The 22,107-nt window shown below is 42.7% G+C and overlaps 1 protein-coding gene and 1 long non-coding RNA gene across 6 annotated transcripts in view; both read left to right on the top strand.

Moving 5' to 3' along the window:
• The window catches only part of GATAD1 (GATA zinc finger domain containing 1), a 16,812-nt gene extending 2,845 nt beyond the window's left edge, over positions 1-13,967 (top strand). Inside the window, exons 4-9 of one of the 5 annotated variants that reach the window (XR_005838601.1) lie at positions 1-57; positions 4,183-4,366; positions 6,022-6,257; positions 8,571-8,704; positions 12,610-12,687; positions 13,354-13,967. Coding sequence is in view for 2 of the 5 variants with exons in the window: in XM_040644279.1 (XP_040500213.1) it covers positions 1-57; positions 4,183-4,366; positions 6,022-6,212 (432 nt within the window). In the remaining 3 variants the exon portion in view is untranslated. Of the gene's footprint in view, positions 58-4,182; positions 4,367-6,021; positions 7,616-8,570; positions 8,705-11,130; positions 11,148-12,609; positions 12,688-13,353 lie in introns of those variants that run through there. The other 4 variants (XR_005838602.1, XR_005838603.1, XM_040644279.1 and 1 more) reach the window with 4 other exon arrangements.
• A 1,192-nt stretch (positions 13,968-15,159) lies between these two features.
• Positions 15,160-22,107, top strand: part of LOC121105846 — a 37,696-nt gene continuing 30,748 nt past the window's right edge. The window contains exon 1 of the long non-coding RNA XR_005838599.1: positions 15,160-16,734. This is a non-coding gene — a long non-coding RNA (uncharacterized LOC121105846). The remainder of the gene's footprint in view (positions 16,735-22,107) is intronic.

Raw genomic sequence — 22,107 nt, 5'->3', positions numbered from 1 at the left:
ATCAAAGCTCCTGAGTCGGTTTCCACTATAATCACTGCGGAATCAATCTTCTACAAGGTAAGCATCTGTAGGGTTACTGAGGGACAATTTGGGCCTGTTGCATGATATGCCACCAAATGTTGGGTTAGTCCAGAGGTCTCTGCTCCTCCGTATCATGTGTGATTGGTTTTTGTTCTTTCCTAAGCTATTTTTCCCCGTAGGTGGCTGGTATAAAACATTTCATCCAGAGCTGGAGGAGTACTGACTGAAACATGGTATTTTTAAGTATTAAAATATCTTAAAATGCTAATGTATAATGTAGAGTCATGAAAGCGTGAGCCACCCTCGTCACTGTGACAGTGACTGTGTGAGAAGCCCAGGGTGGGGACTTGGACAAGTAGAGGGTGTATAGACCTGATGGCTAGTGGGTGGAGGAGGCACAGGGATTCTAAAATGCCTTTAAGCAGAAGTGAGAGGAATAGGGGCAGTAGTGGGGGTGAACATCTACTAGAAGTAGATGGTGAGAGAAAGTCCAAAATGTTTTGATAAAAGTGTGAGGGAGTCAGGTTTCCTAGGGCCAAAGGCCACAGACAACATGGTCCTTCAGTGGGAGATGTGACATACCATTATTTTTGAGCCAGAAGCCTTAGAAAAGCACTTGCTACATAGAAAAGACTTCCAAAGCCTGGCGGGCCTGGCACAGGCAGCAGCGATTACATACTTTTGATGTTTTGGGGTCTGAACTATCTTTTGGGGGCAGTGGCATGAATTGTACTTCATACCTGACCCAAGTGGACCAAACACTGAGAAACTCAAGTATGATACTCTGTGTGTTTTAAAACAGCCTCTACACAGGCAAACATCGCTCCTATATTTCCAGCATTTCATGCATTGTTAATAATAAACAAAATAACTGAAGTTTAGTATGTGCTTGCTGTGGGTCAGGCCCTGAGGTGAGCACTTCACAGGCTTTACTTCAGTCCACTCCGTGAAGTGCTACTGTTATCCCCATTTTATGGATGAGGACAGTCAAGCACAGAGAACTTCCTGAACTTGTCAAGGATTCTATAACCAACAAGGCAGGGAGTGAGGCAGTCTGATGGCAGAGCTCAGCTCCTGGCCCCACTGTCAAGTGGCTGTGTGACTGGGCCGAGACCAACCTCTCTGGTGTTTCTTCATCTATAAAATAGGGATTGTAAATAGCAGCCACCTCAGTGGGTCAAGCGAGGTCAGTCTGTTAAGCATTTAGCAGAGTAAGCACTCAATGAATAGTAGAAATTGGCATCATCGTGTTTTCAAATTTGTGTCTCACTCTCACAGCGGAACATACAGTTCACAGATTAAGTCTGGAAGCACCTGGTTGGGAGGCACTTGGCTGGCTCAGTCAGTAGAGCGTGCAGCTCTTGGCGTTGGGGTTGTGAGTTCAGGCCCCACGTTGGGCGTAGAGATTACTTAAATAAATAAACAAACTTCTAAAAAAAAAAAAAAGCAGCAGCAGCAGCTGGTTTGGCTAAGGATTTAGTGTACTAATGATTTCCAGGCATGTCTCAACCAAAGGCGAAATGCGAGTGGGACCTGTTATTATTTTTTTTAAGATTGTATTTATTTATTTGAGAGAGCGAGTGCGCGTGTGCATGCATGCACGTGCACGCTGAGCAGGGAGCCCAATAAAGGGCTCTATTGCAAGACCCCGAGATCACTACCTGAGCCAAAGTCAGACGCTTAACTGCTTAACAGACTGAGCCACCCAGGCACCCCACAAGGGCCGTACTTTTTATTGCTGTCTGCCACCCCAGTTTGTTCGACAATAAGGACAAAGTGCAACAAAATACTCAGGTACTGCTGCCGATACCCAGGATCGCAGAGGCTGCCGCCACACACAGCACCGGGCAGGACGGCTTACAAGGTCATTGCCATCTGCTGAACTAGAGCCCAGATGATGCATGCGAGAGGTTGCTGAGTGGGAGCCACTGGTACTGACGGCCAGGAGTGTGGGCACCCAAGACCCCAAAGGGTTTGAATGGCCTCCCTGGGGCAGATGAGCCCCACGAACAGCCCCGCTTACTCCTAATCCAGTGTTCTTCAGTATATTGTGTTCACCTTTCTTTCCTGCCAGAAACCTTGAAACCTCCCTGCAAACGGTGGGACTCCTTAGATTAAGTGCCTTACTCGTGGTTAGTGCTTTCTGTATATACATACACAATACAACACGTACTAATAAACAGTTAACCATGTGCCAGGTACTGCTTGCCATTGGAATCTTTTTTTTTTTAAGATTTATATATTTATTTTAGAGAGCAAGAGAGAGAGCACCTGAGCAAGCAGGGGGAGGGGCAGAGGGAGAGAGAGAATGTCAAGCAGACTCCCCACTGAGTGCAGAGCCTGACACGGGGCTCAGTCTCCCAACCATGATCACGATCATGATCTGAGCGGAAAGCAAGACTGATGCTCAACCAACTGAGCCACCCTGGAATCTTTCAATAAGCCATTGTCTTTGCCTTGCAGTTCTGTTTTCACACTATCATATATTTTGAGTTAATATTCATTCAGCATATATTTGAGTGTCTATGATAAGGCCCTGTTCTTTGTGCAAAAAAATGACTTAATCATTTATAATTTGGGAATAATGATTCTACATGTAGACAAAGCAAACCATAAATGCAAAGTATTTATATGACAAATAACTTAGAACGTTGATGAGTGGCTCCAAGGACCAGCTGATGATGGACATGAACTAGCAAGTAGCAGGTGTGGCCTCCTTGACTCTGCCCGTCCGCAGTGAACCAGATGCAGCTGTCGCCCTTAGACACGTGGATGAAGGATCCACCAGGAAAAGCTCCTCTCACAGCCCACTCCCTGGAGGTATTTCTTCAGAATTATTTTGACGGTTGAGGGGCACACCCAGCAGCTTTACCTGCTGCCAAGGCGCCGTTTTGAGGGAAGCAGTGATAAATCACACTTGGTTCCTGCCAGTCAAGGATTACCTTCGCCGGCTGAGAACCACACCCACCTAAGGGAGTGCTGAGTACCCTAAAGATTTGGATCAGCCACTGTGGATGTTCAAGGGAGGAATTACTTCCTTTTGAAAACCTAGGGAAGGAGACGTGCAACGGACGGCAGGGGAGAGTCAGGGAGGGCTTGACACAGGCATGACAGATGAGCTAGTTGGCTGCGAAGTGGAGCCGGGGTAAGACCTGAAGCCGTGAATGCCAGAAATGCAGGTCATTGTCTTGTGGGCAGACAGCAGAGTGAATGGCAAGGGACCCATCCCGAATCCTGGTTATGATCAGAAGCGTTTCTCTCATTTCTTTGGGTTTGAAAGTGTGATGTCCATTTTCTTCATGGATGGCCGAGGGGGAGGGGTGTAGAACATAGTCTTATCAGGTGAACACTGCTTTTCAGTACAGGGCAGAGCTGGACCCGGAGCCGGTGAAGGAGCCTCAGCGGCATTCTCTGCCCTAAGTAGCCTGCAGCAACGTCACTTCCCTTTCTACAGCTCAATGGCTGTGGCCAAAGAAATAGGGATAATACTGTTCTGATAGGAGACCAAAGTGTCTTTATAAACAAATGTTTTCTCCAGATGCAAGTTTTCGTGTGTGTGTAGAATTTTTATTCAAGAGTGAACAACGATAGGATTGGCATCAGGGGCTCCTGGGTGACTCATCAGTTTAGCGTCCCACTCTTGATCTCAGCTCAGGTCATGATCTCGGGGGCGTGAGATTAAGCCCCATCCGTGTGGAGCCTACTTAAGATTCTCTCTCCCCAAAATAAAAAAAATAAAGGCACCTGGGTGATGCAGTTGCTTAAGCATCCGACTTGATTTCAGCTCAAGTCCTGATCTCAGGGTCATGAGATGAGCCCCGCATCAGCTCTGTGCTCAGCATGGAGTCTGCTTAACTCGCTCTCTCCCTCTCCTTCTGCCCCTCCCACCCCACATGAGAGCTCTCCCTCTCTAAAATAAATCTTAAAAAAAAAAAAAATTCTCTCTCTTCCCTCTCTCTTTTCCCCTCCAACCTCACTCTAGTGCTCTCTCTAAAAAAAAAAAGAATTGGAATCAACCATATAAACATTGATGCATTAGACCGTCTGAAAGGTGTTTCACTGACCCCTTTGCAAACTTTATTTTGTGTTAGGGAGGTTTCAGTTCATAGCTGTGGTGCTTTTCTCTATTTCAAACATGGGATTATCTTCTGTTTCCCCCAGGGAGTATATTACCAAATTGGAGATGTTGTTTCTGTGATTGATGAACAAGATGGAAAGCCCTACTATGCTCAGATCAGGGGATTCATCCAGGACCAGTACTGTGAGAAAAGCGCCGCCCTGACGTGGCTCATTCCCACCCTCTCGAGCCCCAGGGACCAGTTTGATCCTGCATCCTACATCATCGGTGAGTTTGAGAGGTGACGCAGGCTCTTGAACTCAGGTAATTCTCCGTTGTTATATAACAGAAGGTATCAGTCTGCTCGGGCCGCCGTAACAAAATACCACAGGCCGAGTGGCACAAACACAAAACCTATGTTCTCAGCCTTCTGGAGGCTAGAGGTTGAGTATCAGGGTGCTGTCAGGGTCACCTGCCTGGCTTGCACGCGGCCACCTTCTCGCTGAGTCCTCATGTGGCCTTTCCTCTGTGTGTGCATACTCCTAGCGTCTCTTCCTCTCCCTCGAAGGACATCAGTCCTATCAAATTAGGGCTCCAGCCTACGACCTCTTTTAACCTTAATTACCTCCGTAAAGGCCCCATCTCTAAATACCATCACAGTGGGGCTTAGGGCCTCAACATATTGGGGGGGGGAGTATAATTCAGTCCATAACAAGGAAACATAATCATCATTAAATATTAAAAAGTGAAGAGCTTTATTGAAAATACGAAAGACATTCTTACACAGTTGGGGTTTGGGTGCTATCACTTATTTGGAGTTAGGACAGTATATACCCACGAAAAAGTGATGTGGATAAGATTTTTGAGTGACCCAGGGTTAAACGTTGAAAAGAATTCATTACTCCGGAATTAGGCTTACTTATAAAAATCTAGTTAAAAATAATTTCAAAACGAACTGTCCCCATTATTTCTAGAATCTTAAAAATTTTCATTATGTGTCCCTCTACATGTCACATACCTCATCCTAGACCTTTTATAACATATCATCGTGTACAGTCGATGTGGCAGCCACTGTACTCTTACTAACTTCAAGGCTGACAGAGGAAGTGGTATAAATGTTTCTTGATGTAGACTCACAGGAAGAAATTGCTGACTAATACAATTTTAAAAGTGTTCAGAGTTTGTAAGTTACCCCATATTTTCAACCTTTCTGCAATGTGCATGCATTCCTTTTGCATACAAAGGTTTTGTTTTGTCTTTTTCCGAGAGGGAACTCAGGGACATTTAACGTACTGCTGTTATTCTCACCCATGTGTGAAGTTTGGTACGTGATCGGTTTTAGTCTTCTGCTTGTAGGTACATAGAAGAGGGACTTTTATCTCCGTGACCTATAGGACAGGATTCTCGGCAGAGGCGGTGATGTGAAGAATCACTTCTGGGGCTCCCCTCCCGCCTCCTCCTCTTCCTCCTCCTCAGACACTGGAGGGGGGAGCGCAGCATGGAGAGCCGGGGCACACACTCTGTATCTGGCCTCCTAGCCCAGTGCTGACTGGCTGTGTGGCTCTGGACAAGTTCCTTAACCTCTTTTGTCTTGTTTTCCTCCCACAGAAAACAGGAATAATAATAGCGCCTTCCTCAGAGCATAGTTTTGAGCCCTCGAAGTATCCGTGTGTGCAGTACTTAGAGCACTGGGCAGATCACAAACACTGTCTAGTACTAACACTATTTTTAGAATCCTTTCTATATTGAGTCACTGTTTGGGGGAGCGGAACAGCTCAAGTAGAAGAAAATGACAGAGGGACTTTAGAATAATACATGTGTCAAGGACTCACATCAGGGCACCACCAGAGTGGTTTCTCCTAGCGTCTAGGAATTTTAATCTTTTATGAAAATGATATATATGTTCAAAACTGTGTTTGGTCTTTCCATCGACTGCCTTTTAGGACCAGAGGAAGATCTTCCAAGGAAAATGGAATACTTGGAATTTGTGTGTCATGCGCCTTCTGAATATTTCAAGTCACGTTCATCTCCATTTCCCACAGTTCCGACCAGACCAGAGAAGGGCTACATATGGACTCACGTTGGACCTACTCCCGCAATCACTATTAAGGAAACAGTTGCTAACCATTTATAGTTTCAAATGTGAAACTTATTTCCAGTCATCTCGTATTCGTACAGTGTAAGACATGCCATGTGTTTCTTTCATGAAATTCTTAGATGAAAAAATGACTAAAAAATTTTCCCTAATTACCCAGTAATCATTAGCTTGTTTATTACTAGCCACTTGGGAATTTAAAAGGAATAGCAAGGAATTAAATATGTTTTGAAGTTAAATATATTCTATATGTGTGTATCTTCCCAGGCAAAGGCTGCGATTTCCAAGGAGACCATTAGGAACAGGTAGTATCTATTTTTCTCCATGATTTATTTCTAGAAACTCATTACAATCAATGGATTGTATTTTTCTACTAGAACAAAATATTAATTAAGGTTTGGATTTTTGACCGAGGACTTGATCAAATAAAATGTAGCTAGGACCAACTGTGTCTATCACAGAGGTACACAAGCTTTATTTTTACATCTAAAAAATGCTGGATAGACTGACCTCAAGGAAAGTGAGTGGTGGATGATTTTATTAGCCAGAGCTTTTTAAAACTTTATTATGTAGCAAACAGATTCAGAATTGTTGATCTTCATTGTTTCCACCTCCCTTCCCAAAGTGAGGCTCCCAGTCAAACCATAAAATTTTGCAGTGCAGTCAGCTTTATGAAAAGCACACCGAAATCACGTGGTGTTCAGACACCCCCCTCGGTAGTTTCTATCATTAAAACAACCATTGGGCATGGTCATAAGCATTAATATCTAAAAAGAGTCTACTTAGAGTTAAACCATCTGCTGTAGACTCATAGTAACAGGCCTAAAATAAGGTCTTAGACTCGGATGCCGTGTTTCTCACGAAAATGTCAGAATTCAGGTATAGGTTTTACTTCCAGGGCAGGTCAGCTAAGGAGGGGAACAACAGTGTGGAGATGGGAAGACGTGGGGATTGGGCACACCCACCTCTTCTCTCCTGACCTTAACCACCATTTTTCAGCCCCAGGAAAATTTGCCAGAATCTAATTTAATCATAAGGATTTTGAGGTGTAGCAGTTTTAACTGTTAACATTTTTCTGCACAGCTGTGGTTTGTATGTTAGAAGGGAGCAACTGTAGATAGCTCTGTGCTCATAGTTCCCCCCACAAAAGTTAATGTAAAATTGATTGTAAATACCATTGTAAATAGCTAAGTGCCAATATTGAAACTTTTGGATTAAAATTTATTTTTTACATTGTATTTACTTTGGATTTATTTAAACAATTAAATGTGGGGCTTTCTACCTAAAAATGGTATAAACGGAAAACACCAGTGTCCTGCTCATAATTCGGAGCAATAGATTGATCAGTATATAATTGATTTTAGGAAAATTTCAAAGAGTGGCCAACTGATAAAAGAAATAATGTACAATACTTATTAAAATGAGGATATATTGAAAAAGTATATATGCTTACCCATTTGTTTATAAGTTGGTACATACTTGTGTAATATTTTTTAAAATAAAGATTAAATTTTCACTTTCTTCCTCAACAAATACCAGTGGCTCCCACTGCCTGCTGGGTAAATTCATTCCTTTTCTCCTGTTATTGAAGGCCTACCCCAATATGGCCCCAGTCTACATTCCCAGTCTTGTCTCCTCCTTCTCGCCACCACTGAAATGTTTCCCCCAACACCCTCCTCATTTTCCTGGCTGAGCCCTTGTTCATATTGTTCCCTTCAACTCCACCCCAAAGGCCTTTCGTAAGGCCCTCAAATTCTCTCTCTCCATGAGACCTTTCCAGATTCCCATGCATCCTTGAAATCAATCAATATCCTATTCTATTGTTGCATTTAAGTTTCTGCTTCTGTTACCCCTATTCCCACCCCTGTGCTTCCTGGAGGACAGAGATGGTGTTTTGGTTTTGGTTTTTTTAAAGATCTTATTTATTTGTCAGAGTGCAAGCAGAGGGAGAAGCAGGCTCCCAGCTGAGCAAGGAGCCTGATTCAGGGCTCAATCCCAGGACCCTGGGATCATGACCTGACCCGAACGCAGACGCCAACTGAGCCACTCAGGCATCCCAGAGATGGTGTGTTTTATGTGCTCATTTCTATAACTCCCACAGCACCTAACTTGGGTCCTCACTTAAGGGAAGTGCTTACTGTAGAGTCCAAGTTAGATGCTGTTCACTAAAATGCCTGTTGATGTTTTAGTTAGTACTAGTTCATACTAACTTTGGCTTAAATTTCAAATTCTCTACAGTCAAGTAGAATTTCAGATTGTTACTAGATTAATATTTTTAAGGTTGTTTTGACAGGATATTTTTAGGATGAGCTTTAAATAGTTCCTGTACACAAATAAATCTTGACAATGTCATCTGGAAAATTTATCCCTAACCATTCAGTTTCTTGGCTGACACAGGTTCAAGTTGGTCCTCCTCTCCTCACTTCAAGTCCATCTTCCATTCCAGTCCGCCTGCCCTGCTGGCCCCAGTGCCAGACACAGAAGCAAGAGCCCTACACAGACTGTTCAGCGGGCTCCCACAGCTGTGTAAGGTAAAATCTCTAGCATGGATCCTTTATCCTAGATCATCCTTAGTGGGTCTGTTTTTCTGATCAAATCCTGACTGATATAGTTACTGAGACTCGGAAGCATAAAGCAAGGAACCACTGTTTTTTATCATAAGCTATTTAGAATTACTTGAGTTGGCCTTTTTTTTTTTTTTACTATCTGTATTATTTTGATAAATGTTTTTAAATTGAAAGGTAATGAGTTCACATNNNGAAAGATGGACAGACTGAATTATAAGATTTTTATTTTTTTATTTAATGTTTTATTTTTTTAAGTTTTACTTATTTATTTGAGAGAGTGAGAGTGTGAGCAGGGGGAAGGGCCGAGGGAGAGAATCTCAAGGAGACTCGCTGCTGAACATGGAGCCTGATGGGACGATCTGAAGACCCTGAGATCATGACCTGAGCCGAAACCAAGAGTTGGACCCTCAACCCGCTGAGCCACTCAGGCTCCCCTATTTTTAAATTTTTTTAAAGTAAGCTCTATGCCCAGTGTGGGGCTTGAACTCATGACTCTGAGATCAAGAGTCATATGCTCCAGGTGCCCCGTTATATAATGGGTTTTTAATTTTTTTTCTTAAGTAATTTGGTCTTTCTTTCTTTCATCAGTAGGCAACTTTAATGTTTGTTTTTTGGTTTTTTGTTTTAAGTAAGCTCTACATCCAACATGAGGCTTGAACTCAAAACCCTGAGATCAAGAGTTACATGCTCTATAGACTGGACCAGCCAGGCACTCCATAAAATTCTAAATTTCTATGTCAGAAAAAAATGTGTATACAAAGTAAAAACCAAACCAAAATAAAAGAGGAGCAGTAGCTCACTCATGTGGCTATTGGCAGGAGGCTTTAGTTTTCCACAATGCTGACGTCTCCATAGCTTTGCTCACAACATGGCTTCCACCAGATTGAATGATCCATGATAGAGAAAGAGGGAGAGAGAGCACCCATACTCAAGACAGAAGCCACCATCATTTTATAACCTAATCTGGAAGTGACAGGCCCTCACTTCTGCCATATGTTTTTGGTCACACAGATCATGCCTGGTACAATGTGGGAGGGGACTACATAAAGGTGTGAATTCCAGGGGCAGGGACCATTACAGGCCAGGGACCTAGGGACCACAGGAACCCATGCTAAGAAGATATGAAATGTGGACAAAAATATGTGTAAGAAGAGGTTGTTTCCAGTATTGTTTAAAATAGTGAAAAACGGGGGCGCCTGGGTGGCACAGCGGTTAAGTGTCTGCCTTCGGCTCAGGGCGTGATCCCTGGCATTATGGGTTCGAGCCCCACATCAGGCTCCTACGCTATGAACCTGCTTCTTCCTCTCCCACTCTCCCTGCTTGTGTTCCCTCTCTCACTGGCTGTCTCTATCTCTGTCGAATAAATAAATAAAAAATCTTAAAAAAAAAGTGAAAAACAAGAAACAACTTGAAGATCCAAATTCTGATATGTTTGTAATAGAATTTATTACATAAGAAATGCTTATCAAAATGCTCACATAGGGGCACCTGGGTGGCTCAGGCAGCTGGGTGATTGCTTTGATCGTGTCATGATCCCAGGATCCTGGGCTCAAGCCCCGAGTTGGGCTCCTTGCTCAGCTGGGAGTCTGCTTCTCCCTCTCCCTCTGCCACACCCCCCTTGCTCTTCCTTGCTCTCTCTCAAAAAAAAAAAAGAAATCCTTAAAAAAATGCTCAGTATAAAAAATATAGAACTACATGAACAATGGTTCTGATTCTGTAAAACACCTACGTGCACATAAACATAAAAACAAAAGTGGAAATAAAATGTCAACAATTGATGTACTTAGAATTAAGTGAACTTTATATTCTTTTTCTTGATTTTTTTTTAAGATTTTTCATCTATTTATTTGACAGAGAGCGAGTACAAGCAGGGGGAGGGGCAGAGGGAGAGGGAGAAGCAGACTCCCCGCTGAGCAGGGAGCCTGATTCGGAACTCGATCCCGGAACCCTGGGATCATGACCCAAGCAAAAGGCAGATGCTTACCTGACTGAGCCAGCCGGGCACCTCGGGATTAGTGTCTTTCTAAGAAGAAGAGGGGCACCTGGGTGGCTCAGTTTGTTGGGCATCTGCCTTCAGCTCAGGTCATGATCTCAGAGTTCTGGGATCACACCCTGCATTGGCTCTCTGCTCAGCAGGGAGTCTGCTTCTCCCTCTCCTTTCGCTCTGTGCTCTCTCTCTCTCAAATAAATAAAATATTAAAAAAAAAAAACGAGGAAGAAAGACAAGAGCCTTCCTCTTTCTCTCTCCACCTTGATTCCGCCAGCACCATGATCTAGGACTTCCCAGCCTCCAGAACTGTAAGAAATTAACGTGTTGTTTAAGCCCCCCTGTTTATAGTATTTTGTTATTTATTCATTTTTTTTGTATAAAGATTTTATTTATTTGACAGCCAGCCAGCGAGAGAGGGAACACAAGCAGCGGGAGTGGGAGAGGAAGCAGCAGGCTCCCAACGAACGGAGCAGCCAGCCCGATGCAGGGCTTGATCCCAGAACCCTGGGATCACGCCCTGAGCCAAAGGCAGACGCTTAACAACTGCGCCACCCAGGCGCCCCCATATTTTGTTATTCTATCCTGAAATAAGACACATGAAAACATCCCAAGGATCCATTTGCAGATGAATAGATACTCAAAATGTGGTATATTCATACAGTGGAATATTATTCAGCCATAAAAGGGCATGAAATTCTGATACTTGCTGTAACAAGCACGAACCTTGGAAACATTATGGTAAGTGAAATAAGCCAAACACAGAAGGACAAACATTGCATACTACCACTTGAGCGATGTACCCGGGACAGGCAAATTGATAGGGACAGACAGAAAAGGGCTTGGGAGAAAGGGGAATGTTATAGGTACCGAGTTTCTGTTTCTAGAAATGGATAGTAATGGTAGCACAATATTGCGAATATACTTAATATCATTGATTTGTACATTTTTAAATGGCTAGAGCTAAATTTCATGTAACATCTATTTTACCACAATAAAAAATAGGTTTGTAGGAAATAAAGTCAACAGAATTGAACAACTAGTCAGAAGTAAAGAATGAGGGAGAAGGATGAATTAAGGAAGACCTGTGTCTTATTTTTGGAAGATAACAAATAATAGCAGTAGCTTTCCAGGTAGGAGTAACTGACGAGTTGTCTTGTTTTGTGACATGAGGGCTATGAGGCATTTCCTGGATTTCAGTATCCATTAGGTAACTGGAAATCTTGGCGCGAGAGTGCAGAGAGCGAGAATACAGTAACAGAACTCTCAACCCAGCTGGAGGCAGCCATGCTGTTCTTGGTCCCTCCAGGCCGGACTCAATTCTATGAGGTCATGTCTCACTCAAGCCCACCACAGCCAAGACTCCCTTTCCTAGTTCTGGTCCTCCAACACAAATATCCCAGGTCTGGAGATAGTGCTTCCCTGTCCTTGTGTCCTGGATTTTAAATCTAGGAAAGGCCTCAGGAATCCAGAATATCAGCAAGCCACTATGAGGGCTGCATGCTTCAGGGGGCAGGGGAATTGGTAAGAAGAGGGCGGACCATGGAAAGAGCCAGAGGAATGGCTGCAGCAAGGCATCCTCTTCTTAGCAAGCTAGAGAACCCTGCAGCAGGGCCACTGGGCACAGGGGTTAGCGTGGAGCCATCCCAATACGTGGCCCTGAGCATCAGAATAGCGCAATGGATGAACACCCAAAGAGCTCCCGTCCAGTTTTATAAGCTGAAACTTGCTAGGCAAATATGATTTGATTTTGTTAATCTAGTTTTTTTTCAACTAGTGCAAATTCTCATCGGTATTACTGTAGCTCATGATCCACAGAAGGAAAAGTTTTTCAGAGATCATGGATTTAGAGACCACCTAATCTAACTCCCTTATTTTACAGAGACAGAAACCAATGCCTGAAGAAGTTAAGTAAATGTCATGGAAATGTCACTGCAATGTCACTGCAGAACTTCCATCGGTAGGATCCAAAAGAGATTGGGAAAGTGCTATTGTTAGAAATACTGCTAGCAAAAACACAAAGGGGAGTTCTCGGATCAGAGGACTGCAAGCTGTCAGCAGAAGGGAGGAGGGGGAGGGAGGAAAGCAGGGAAACAGAACAGGCAGCTCCCCCCAAGGAGACAGTCCACTAGATACCATCTGGCCTGAGCCAGCTTGAGCCATATTGGAGCCGAGGACCTGTGCAGAAACCCCCGAGTTGCCCTAAATTTACCTCTCGCTCATTATAATATTAAGATCTCCTCATTAACATACAGGGTACTCAGTAGCATGTTGACACAGTAAGTGCCTAAGTAACGAGATAGTGTAAGTTCCTTAATGCCTCAAGCTCCCTGTGCCTGTTCCCTGGCGCGCACAGCACTAACCCCTTGGGACACAGTGCTTTGGGCGCTACCTTCCTTTCTCCTTACCTGTGACAAATAATAAGAACTCTTTACTTTCAACATTTTCTAGGGTTGTGTTCAATTGAATGCACCCCGAGCAGTGAACCCCTCGAGTTCAGTTAGAGTACTAGGTTCCAAAGAATCTAGAACAACTTAAAAATCTAAATTTTGTTTCTTAAATATCCCTGCACATGGCTGAACTTACATGGTTTCTCTTCCTTTCTCCCTTCCTCCCTCTCCCCCAGCCCCACCGCTGCCATCTGTCTCTGTTAAAGAAGTGTGAACTGCTAACCAAGATTTCTCATTCAACATGACGACTGGCAGCAGCTAATTACTGAGCCACAAGCAGAAAACTTGCAGTCATAACTTGAACTTCTTGTAACATCATCATTATTTTTTTTTAAAGATTTTATTTATTTATTTGACAGAGAGAGAGGCAGTGAGAGAGGGAACACAAGCAGGGAGAGTGGGGGAGGGAGAAGCAGGCTTCCTGCTGAGCGGGGAGCCCGATGCAAGGCTCATGACCTGAGCCAAAGGCAGACGCCCAACGACTGAGCCACCCAGGCGCCCCCATCATTAGTTTGAATTACTCTAATTTCCATTTTCCACCTGCTTAGCAGAAGCTGAGTAGAAGGGAGAGGTTTACAACGAAAATACCTTCAATACTTAAAGCACCTTAAATACTTCTCCCCATAGATAGGGAAGATGTGAGTAAAAAAGACAGTTACTTTAGAATAAAAGGCAAAGGTGCTGTTGGGGAAATGTAATTTAAAAAGAAAACGGGTCGTTTGCCATGATGTGGATAGAACTAGAGGGCATTATGCTAAGCGAAATAAGTCAGAGAAGGACAAATGTATGATTTCACTCATGTGCTGAATTTAAGAAACAAAACACATGAACATAGGGGAAGGAAAGGAAAATAAAATAAGACGAAATCAGAGGGAGACAAACCATAAGAGACTCTTTAGCTGTAGGAAACAAACTGAGGCTTGCTGGAGGGGAGGAGGGTGGGGGGATTGGGGTAACTGGGTGGTGGGCATTAAGGAGGGCACGCGATGTAATGAGCACTGGGTGATGCAACTGATGAGTCACAAACTCTGCCTCTGAAACTAGTAATACACTGTATGTTAATTGATTTTAAATAAAAAATTAAGTGGAAAAGAAAAAGAAAACGGGTGCCTGGCTGGCTCAGGCAGAGGAGGTACAATTCTTGATCTCAGGGTCATGAGTTTAAGCCCCATGTTAGGTGTAAAGGTTACTTTAAGTAATTGATTGATTAATTTTAAAAAAGAAATAGAAAACAAAATCGTCTTTCAACCCAGAGTCCCTCTCCACAAAGAGTGTAGGGAAAGAAAACACTATTATTATTGATTGAGCCTTAACCAGAATGGGATGTTCTTCACGTGCAGTTAGCGAAGAAGTTGCAAGGACAGAAAGTAATCTCAGCCTTTTTTTTTTTTTTTCAAAGATTTTATTTATTTATTTGACAGAGAGAGAGACAGCCAGCGAGAGAGGGAACACAAGCAGGGGGAGTGGGAGAGGAAGAAGCAGGCTCATAGCAGAAGAGCCTGATGTGGGGCTCGATCCCAGATCGCCGGGATCACGCCCTGAGCCAAAGGCAGACGCCTAACCGCTGTGCCACCCAGGCGCCCCTCAGCCTTTTATATAGCCAAGCAGATACAACCCGTCACATACATGTTCTCGAGATAAACGGTAACTATTCCTCAACTCAGAGAACTTGGCAGCACCATTAGTCATGTGCAGCTCATCCTAACCTGACCTGGTAAGTGGGGTGACCATCTCTGTGAGCTGACCGACTTGATCCAGGGGTGGGTGGAAGCAGACTCCTGTCTTTATGACAGGTTGTACTTTGACAGGTTGGAGCATTGAAGTTAGGCTCCTAGCCTCCCACAGAAACGGGGGGAGAGTGGTGTTCACTCCTGATACTTACATTTCAGAGATGGCTCCCAGGTCCTTGAGAATGATGTTCCTGGGTCATAGAGCTGACACAAGGCTCATCTAGTTCCTAAAAGGATACATTGCAAAGAGACTGAGAAAATGCTCACATTTATAAGTTCTCTAAGGTAAATATTCTGACAGAAAGAGAAGAGAGAAATCTCTTCCCTTATTTTCAACAAGGATTAGAATTAAGCCTCTTATCTTAAATTCACTCACTCTAATTTGGAACAGGGAGAATGTAGACAGTGTTTTTACTCAGGCCTCCACGACAGGGGTGCTTTTAGTACATTTTGGTATCTTGGCAAGAGTTACAAGATGGCAGCCACTTCAGGGCTTGGTGAGAGACTGGAGGCTGGATTCCATTCTTATCTCACCCAAGAGACTTTGGACAGGTCATAACCTGCACGACCATTCTTGGTGGTTCTCATTGCGGCTTTGTTAACAGGTCCAAGCGGTTCTGAACTTACAAAGGCCAGAAATGTAATTCTGTGCCAGAGGGAGATTCATTTTCTATTAGTTCTCCTAATAGTGCTTTGTACCCAGCAGGTTCACAAACATTATCTCTGTTTCATATTTCAATAATTAATCATATGCATTTTGAAGATGTTCTTAGATTCCTTTGCCCTCCCCCACCTTTACGCCAGTGAATTGCAAACATATTAGAATCACACCTGCAGCTTCAAAAACAAAACAAAAACCACTGCTAGGAACGTCCCACAAGCAACCAATTAAATCAGAGTCTCCTGAGAGTGAGAGTGTGGCCTTACTACGTTCCCAAGACTCTAATAAAGCTTAAAAATATTTTAAGTTCCAGAGGCGTTTCTAATGTGCAGCTTAGAAATGAGAACCACTTGCTTGGGCTAGTTCTCTCTTGGTATATAAAATACAGCTGATAAAAGCCCCAATTTCTACAAAGTGAAAACAAGATCTGATAGCATCCTGTTTGGGGAGCATTTCAAGAAGATTAATCAATAGGCCTATTTCTACCAATGATTCCTGGTAAAGTTAATATATCAGGACCCACAAAATGGAGGCTGGCCCATATCACAAATCTAAAGCTAAGTCAGCTTGCACTAGGGGCAACACCTGTGAGGGAAAGCCACCCACCAGCCACCACACCCGCCACGCACAGTCCTCCAGCTCAGCTGGCGCTGGTTTGCTTGCCCTGGAAAACAGGACTGCAGGCCTCGTAAGGCGATGCCGACCTCCTAGCCAATCACGCCCTGCTTCCGTGCTGCGTCTATAAAAGCGGTCTTGCCCACCGTCGCTGAGGAGCGTGTTCCGCTTGTGAGGCGTTGCGCTTCCCCCAACCCTGGGTTCTTTACCCAGAATAAGGATATCAAACTCGTTACTAAATTATTTTAGTTGTGTCCTTTGACCGTTTTAGTAACAAAATGCAACCCAAAGACGGCAGTTGAAGATTCTGGGGCGGCCTCCCCTGGGAGCGGTTGAAGGCCCCCGCGGAGCTCTCTTGGCTCACTGCCTTCCCTGCTGCTCTCCGGAGTCTGCAGGGAGCTTTTCTTGAGCTTAGGTTGTTTTGAATTCTGAGCTCTTTGAGTTTGTCCTGATCCTTCTGGGCGGAAAATCCGTGTGTGAGAGACGCAAATGCTTCACAGTGAGAGCTCATGGGCGAAGACATTTGGTTTGCCGTTGACCTCATCTACAAGGTAAGTGCTTTTTTTTTTTTTTCTGTGATGAGAAATTTAAAGATTTACTCTTTCAGCAACTTTCAAATACACAATAGAGTGTTAACTTTAGCCACCATGCCGTACATTACACCCCCAGGACTTATTTCCTAACTGCAAGTTTGTACCTTTTGACCCTCTTCACCTATTTTGCCAACATCCCCCACCCTGCCTCTGACGACCGCTAATTTGTTTTATGTTGTGAGCTCATGGTGTTTGTTTAGATTCCACATGTGAGATCATACAGTTGGTGTTTGATTTGTTTCACGTGGCATAATGTACTTAATGACCACCCATGTTGCAAGTGGCAAGATTTTATTCCATTATATGTCACATTTCATTTATCCATTGATGGACATTTAGGTTGTTTCCATATCTTGGTTATTGTAAATGCTGCAATGAATACGGGGGTGCAGGTATCTTTACAAGTTAGCATTTTTGTTTTCTTTGGATAAATACCCAGAAGTAGAATTGTTGGAACATAAGGTAGTTCTGTTTTTAATTTTTTGAGGAACCCTTGAACTTTTCCATAATGGCTGCATCCATTTACATTCCCACCAAGAGTGCACAAGGGTTCCCTTTTCTCCACATCCTCGCCAATACTTATTTCTTGGGATTTTTTGGTTTTTTTGTTTTTTTAATAATAGCCATTCTAACAGGTGTGAGGTTATCTCATTATGGTTTTGATTTGTAATTCCTTAATGGTTAGTGGTGTTAGGCACATTTTCATCTCCCTGTTGGCCATTTGTATTTCTTCCTTGGAAGGATGTCTATTCAAATCCTGTGCCCATTTCTAAATTTGGATAATTTGGATTTTTTGCTGTTGAATTGTATGAGTTTCATATATTTTGGATATTATCCCTTTATCAGATAAATGATTTGTAAATACTTCCTCCTGCGGTATAGGTTGGCTTTTAATTTTGTGGATGGTTTCCTTTGCTATGCTAAAGCTTTTTAGTTTAATGTAGTCCAACTTGTTTACTTTTGCTTTTGGTGCCTTTGCTTTTGGGATCAAATCCAAAAAATCATTGCCAAGACTGATGTCTACCTTAAAAATAAAACTCAGCTATTTTGCCATGAAAAAAAAAATGGGTTTATTCGGGAATAGCAGAGAATTAAAATTCAGGACAATCAAGTTACGTAAAACCATAGGCAAGCCTGAAGAACAAAGGATGGGAAAGCTCATGTATAGAGGAGAGGGGAGTTGGGAGGGACTGTTACAAACAAAAAATCTATTTGAGTAAACGGAACAAAAGTTGGGAGTACAGCAGCTTTTCATTGGCTGAGCTGTGACAGTCTCTGATTGGCTAGGCTGTTGCCAGGTAAGGAGAAAATCTTTATTCCTGTAGGTGTAGTAGTTAAATAGAGGTTTTTTTCCTTTTGGGATCTGCAGTTGATGAGTGGTAGGGTGTGAGAGCTTCTGGCTCTGACCTCCCAACTCCATTTTAAATGAGGTTTCCTTTTATTAATTTTCACATGGTGTATGTTTTCTCCTAGGAGTTTTACAGTTTCAGGTCTTATATTCAAGTCTATTATCTATTTTGAGTTAATTTTTGTATATGGTATAAGCTAGCAGTTGAGTGTCCTTTTGCACACAGCTGTCCAATTTTCCCAGCACCATTTATTGAAGTGATTGCCCTTTTCCCATTGTATATTCCTGGCTCCTTTGTCTAAATTGACCGTATATGCGTGAATTTATTTCTAGGCTCTCTGTTCCACTGATCTATGTGTCTATTTTTATGCCAATACCATACTGTTTGATGAATACAGTTTTGTAATATAGTTTCAAAAAAGGGACCTTGAGGTCTCTATTAAGATTCTTTGTTCTATTTCTCTGAAATGCCATTGATCTTATGATAGGGATTGCACTGAATCTGTAGATTGCTTTGAGTATACAGACATTTTAACAATATCCATCCTTCCAATCCATAAACATATATTTTTCCATTTATTCGTGACTTCTCAAAGTACTATCTTAACTGAGTTTAACACCATGGAGGTTTTCAGAAATCTTGCATGTGAAGTTGGTCTTAGAATGTTCTCCTTGACAAATGCAGAAATGGAACTAAGTGAAAAGGGTAGAACACTGTAAGGCCATGGGATTTGGACCCTGACAGAGTCAAGTACAATGTCATTGAAATAATCTTGGACAAGTTACATACGTACTTCTCAGGCAGTTGAGGTTAAATGTAATTATACATCTAAAGTGCTTAGGCGCAGTGTCTGGTACATAATATATGCTCAATAATGCTACTGTTTAACGTCCTAAGAAGTCCAGTTAAGTGTAACATGAAGAATGGATTTTAAGTAGAGAACAGATGTTTGGTGATGCCATTCAATTCAGTTGGTGACCATTCCAGTTAGGCTGGCCCTGTGCTTATTACCCACAGATGAAGGGGAGGAGGTAAAATAGGGAACTCTGCTACTCTCCATGGGTTAGTTTTGTGGGTTTTTTTCTGATGGGCTGCAATGTCAATCTCACTTTTTCCCCACTCTCCCCTTGGATCAATGTGCATTGATCATATTATAAGATATAAGAGGATGTGCTTACAGCCTCTGGCCTCCCTCCCCATCACATACCGGCAGGGTGCCAGAGAACCCCACCTGCGGTGTGCTGCACCATTGGCCTCTGGGCTCATTCCCTTTTTGAAACCAAAGCTTCTGGCACTGCCAGTCACCACTGCGAATGCTCCTAAGCTTCCAGGAGGAGGCAGTGATCAGAGACCATGGTACAGGTGGATCCATATCCAACTAACTGAGGCCCTGCCCTAAATCTTTGGATATGTGGTTAAGGTTGTCACTATTCTCAGATTGTAGTAAAACTTAAGTAATGTTTTACTCATCAGCTGAACTGACTGATCCATCTTCCGACATTGTCACCTGACTGTATTTGTATGGTTTGTCACAGTTTCCTTGGAAGGGAAAGGGCATCAACTCAAAAAGTTAAGGACTGTTTGCTTAATTTACATGTGGGATGATTTTTTAAAAGATTTGTTTATTTATTAGAGAGAGAGTGTGTGTGTGTGTGTGGGTGGGTGCGCGCGCGTGCGCGCGCACCCACACACACCCGTGTAGGAGGGGATGAGGGGGAGAGAGAAAATCTGAAGCCGACCCCCCGATGCGTACAAAGCTGATCCTGAGACCCCCAGGTGCCCCACATGTGAGATGATTTTAAAAAGCTGTAAGCCCTTCAAAATTGGGGAAGGTGAACTCACTGGATAATCCAAATAATTTGTATGGTGGAATTGATTTAATGATGAATGCACTTATCTGTATATACAGAAGATTATGAAAGTTTTCCAAGTGCTGCTGAATAAATTTGCATCAATGACAAAAAGATTTGGGGTGCCTGACTGGCTCAGTCAGTAGAGCATGTGCCTCTAGATCTCAGGATCATGAGTTTGAGCCCCACAATGCCCACAATGGGGATAGAGTTAATAAAAAATTTTATTTTTACCAAATTGTAAATTTTATAACACCTTTGTAATACTAGGGTATGCTTCTACGTAGATGGGTTGTACTTTGCCAAGAAAGCGGTATATTTAAAGTGGTGTTTTGTGTGTGTGATACATATATAAACTCATAAAATACAAAGCAGTTCTGTTTACCAGTACTTTTTTCCTTTGGGGGGCAATATTTTTCAATTTGCAAGGTTTAACCCATGTATGGGTCAAAACTAACATTATTTGTATGAAACAGAATAGAATAAAAGGGAATAGAAAGTATCAGAGAACATCACATGTACTAAGAGTAGGTATTTTATAAATTGTTTCATCATTGAGTGTATATGGTCCTGATATTGATGTAAAATGTTACTCTGGGTTGTGGTTAAAGTATTTTGCCTCAGTGTTTATATCTCAGCATTTTTACTTCTGTGAAGAAGCTGTAGCATTCCCTTTAACAGACACGAATTCCTACAAAATATCTGAGTAATAAGCCAGAACAAATGTCTAGGGCCAAAATGCATCATTTCAATTTTATGCCTAAAACAGTAGACAAGGGGCACCTGACTGGCTCAGTCAGTAGAGTGTGAGACTCTTGATATTCAGGTCACGAGTTCAAGCCCCATGTTAGGCATAGACAGAGCTTACTTGAAGAATCCTAGGCAAAATTTCTCTGTCAATACATGGCTGATGGTAATTGTTACCCTGGAATATTCCTTGGCTTTTAGTTGATTTGATTCTTGGAAACTTCCTGAGAGGTTGAGTCCTAAATCGGGTTTATGAAAAAATATCAAGTTGTCTAGGAAATAAGTAAACTCCATGGCATAAGGCCTCTGGTGTTTCACATTTTATATTTTTATTTTTCCTTCTTTATTTTTCTTTTATACTTAGGAACACTGAATATTTTACTATGGGAATGTAAAATGCCCATTTAAGAATCAATGCTGCTAGTATCTCCTGAAACTATTGTAGATGTCCATTTTCCCATTGCTTTTATAATCAAAACTGATTCCTAATCAATCATATATGCTCTAATTAAAAAAAAAGTTAAAGGCTAAAATATTAGACTTTTTCTTTTCCCTCTTTATTCAAAGGAGGATTATCCCAATTTCAGTTGAGAAATAAGAACGATTCATTCACAAATATTTATTATTCTTGACTGATCACCAGCACTGTTCTAAATTTACAGCAGTGAACAATGTGCACAAAAACCCAACCCTTTTTGGAATTTCCAAGATAGTGTAGTGACAACTGGGTATGGTATTTAAAAATCTACGAATTTATAGTCGGTACTCATGTTCAGCGTTCTCCCAGTCAGACTCTTAATAGATGACTAGATTTCAGGTTATGAGTTACTATACTGATTAGGGAAATACCATAGGATGATGATACCACCACTTAATATCTGAAATAAAAAATACAAAACTGAATGTTTTGCTTACTATAGTTTCCCTGCACCCTGCTGGCCATGCCCAGTCTCCCTTAGTAGAGTAGACTGCTGGTCTTTTTGCCACGACACCGCCCGCTGAGCCACAGCGTTGATTCAGGAGAGGGGCGAGGCACAGACAGGTTAGCTTGCGAAAGAGAGCGTGGGTGCAGGGGACGACTGCCAGGCGCACCACCACCAAGAGTGCGATTGCCCCAAACAGCTGCAACCTCATGTATTTATTGGCAATAAACAATCAAAGACAATCAAGGGAATGATCCATATTACATCCTAGTGAATAGTAGTACATCACGGGGAAGGTCATGCGATTAGATGATGTAACGTTCAGCAAGTGAGGCCTATTCTTAAACATGTTTCTATGGACCCCTTGGGCTATTGTGGAAGCAATCAAGTTTCGGTTGGGGCAGCGTTCAGGGCGCTGGGCAAGCCAGGCGTTCCCGGCTGCTGTGCTCTGACCTTTACGCT

This window comes from Ursus maritimus, unplaced genomic scaffold (assembly GCF_017311325.1).
Source record: "Ursus maritimus isolate PB19 unplaced genomic scaffold, ASM1731132v1 scaffold_3, whole genome shotgun sequence".
Taxonomy (NCBI): domain Eukaryota; kingdom Metazoa; phylum Chordata; class Mammalia; order Carnivora; family Ursidae; genus Ursus; species Ursus maritimus.
This window is presented reverse-complemented; position numbering and strand designations above follow the sequence as displayed.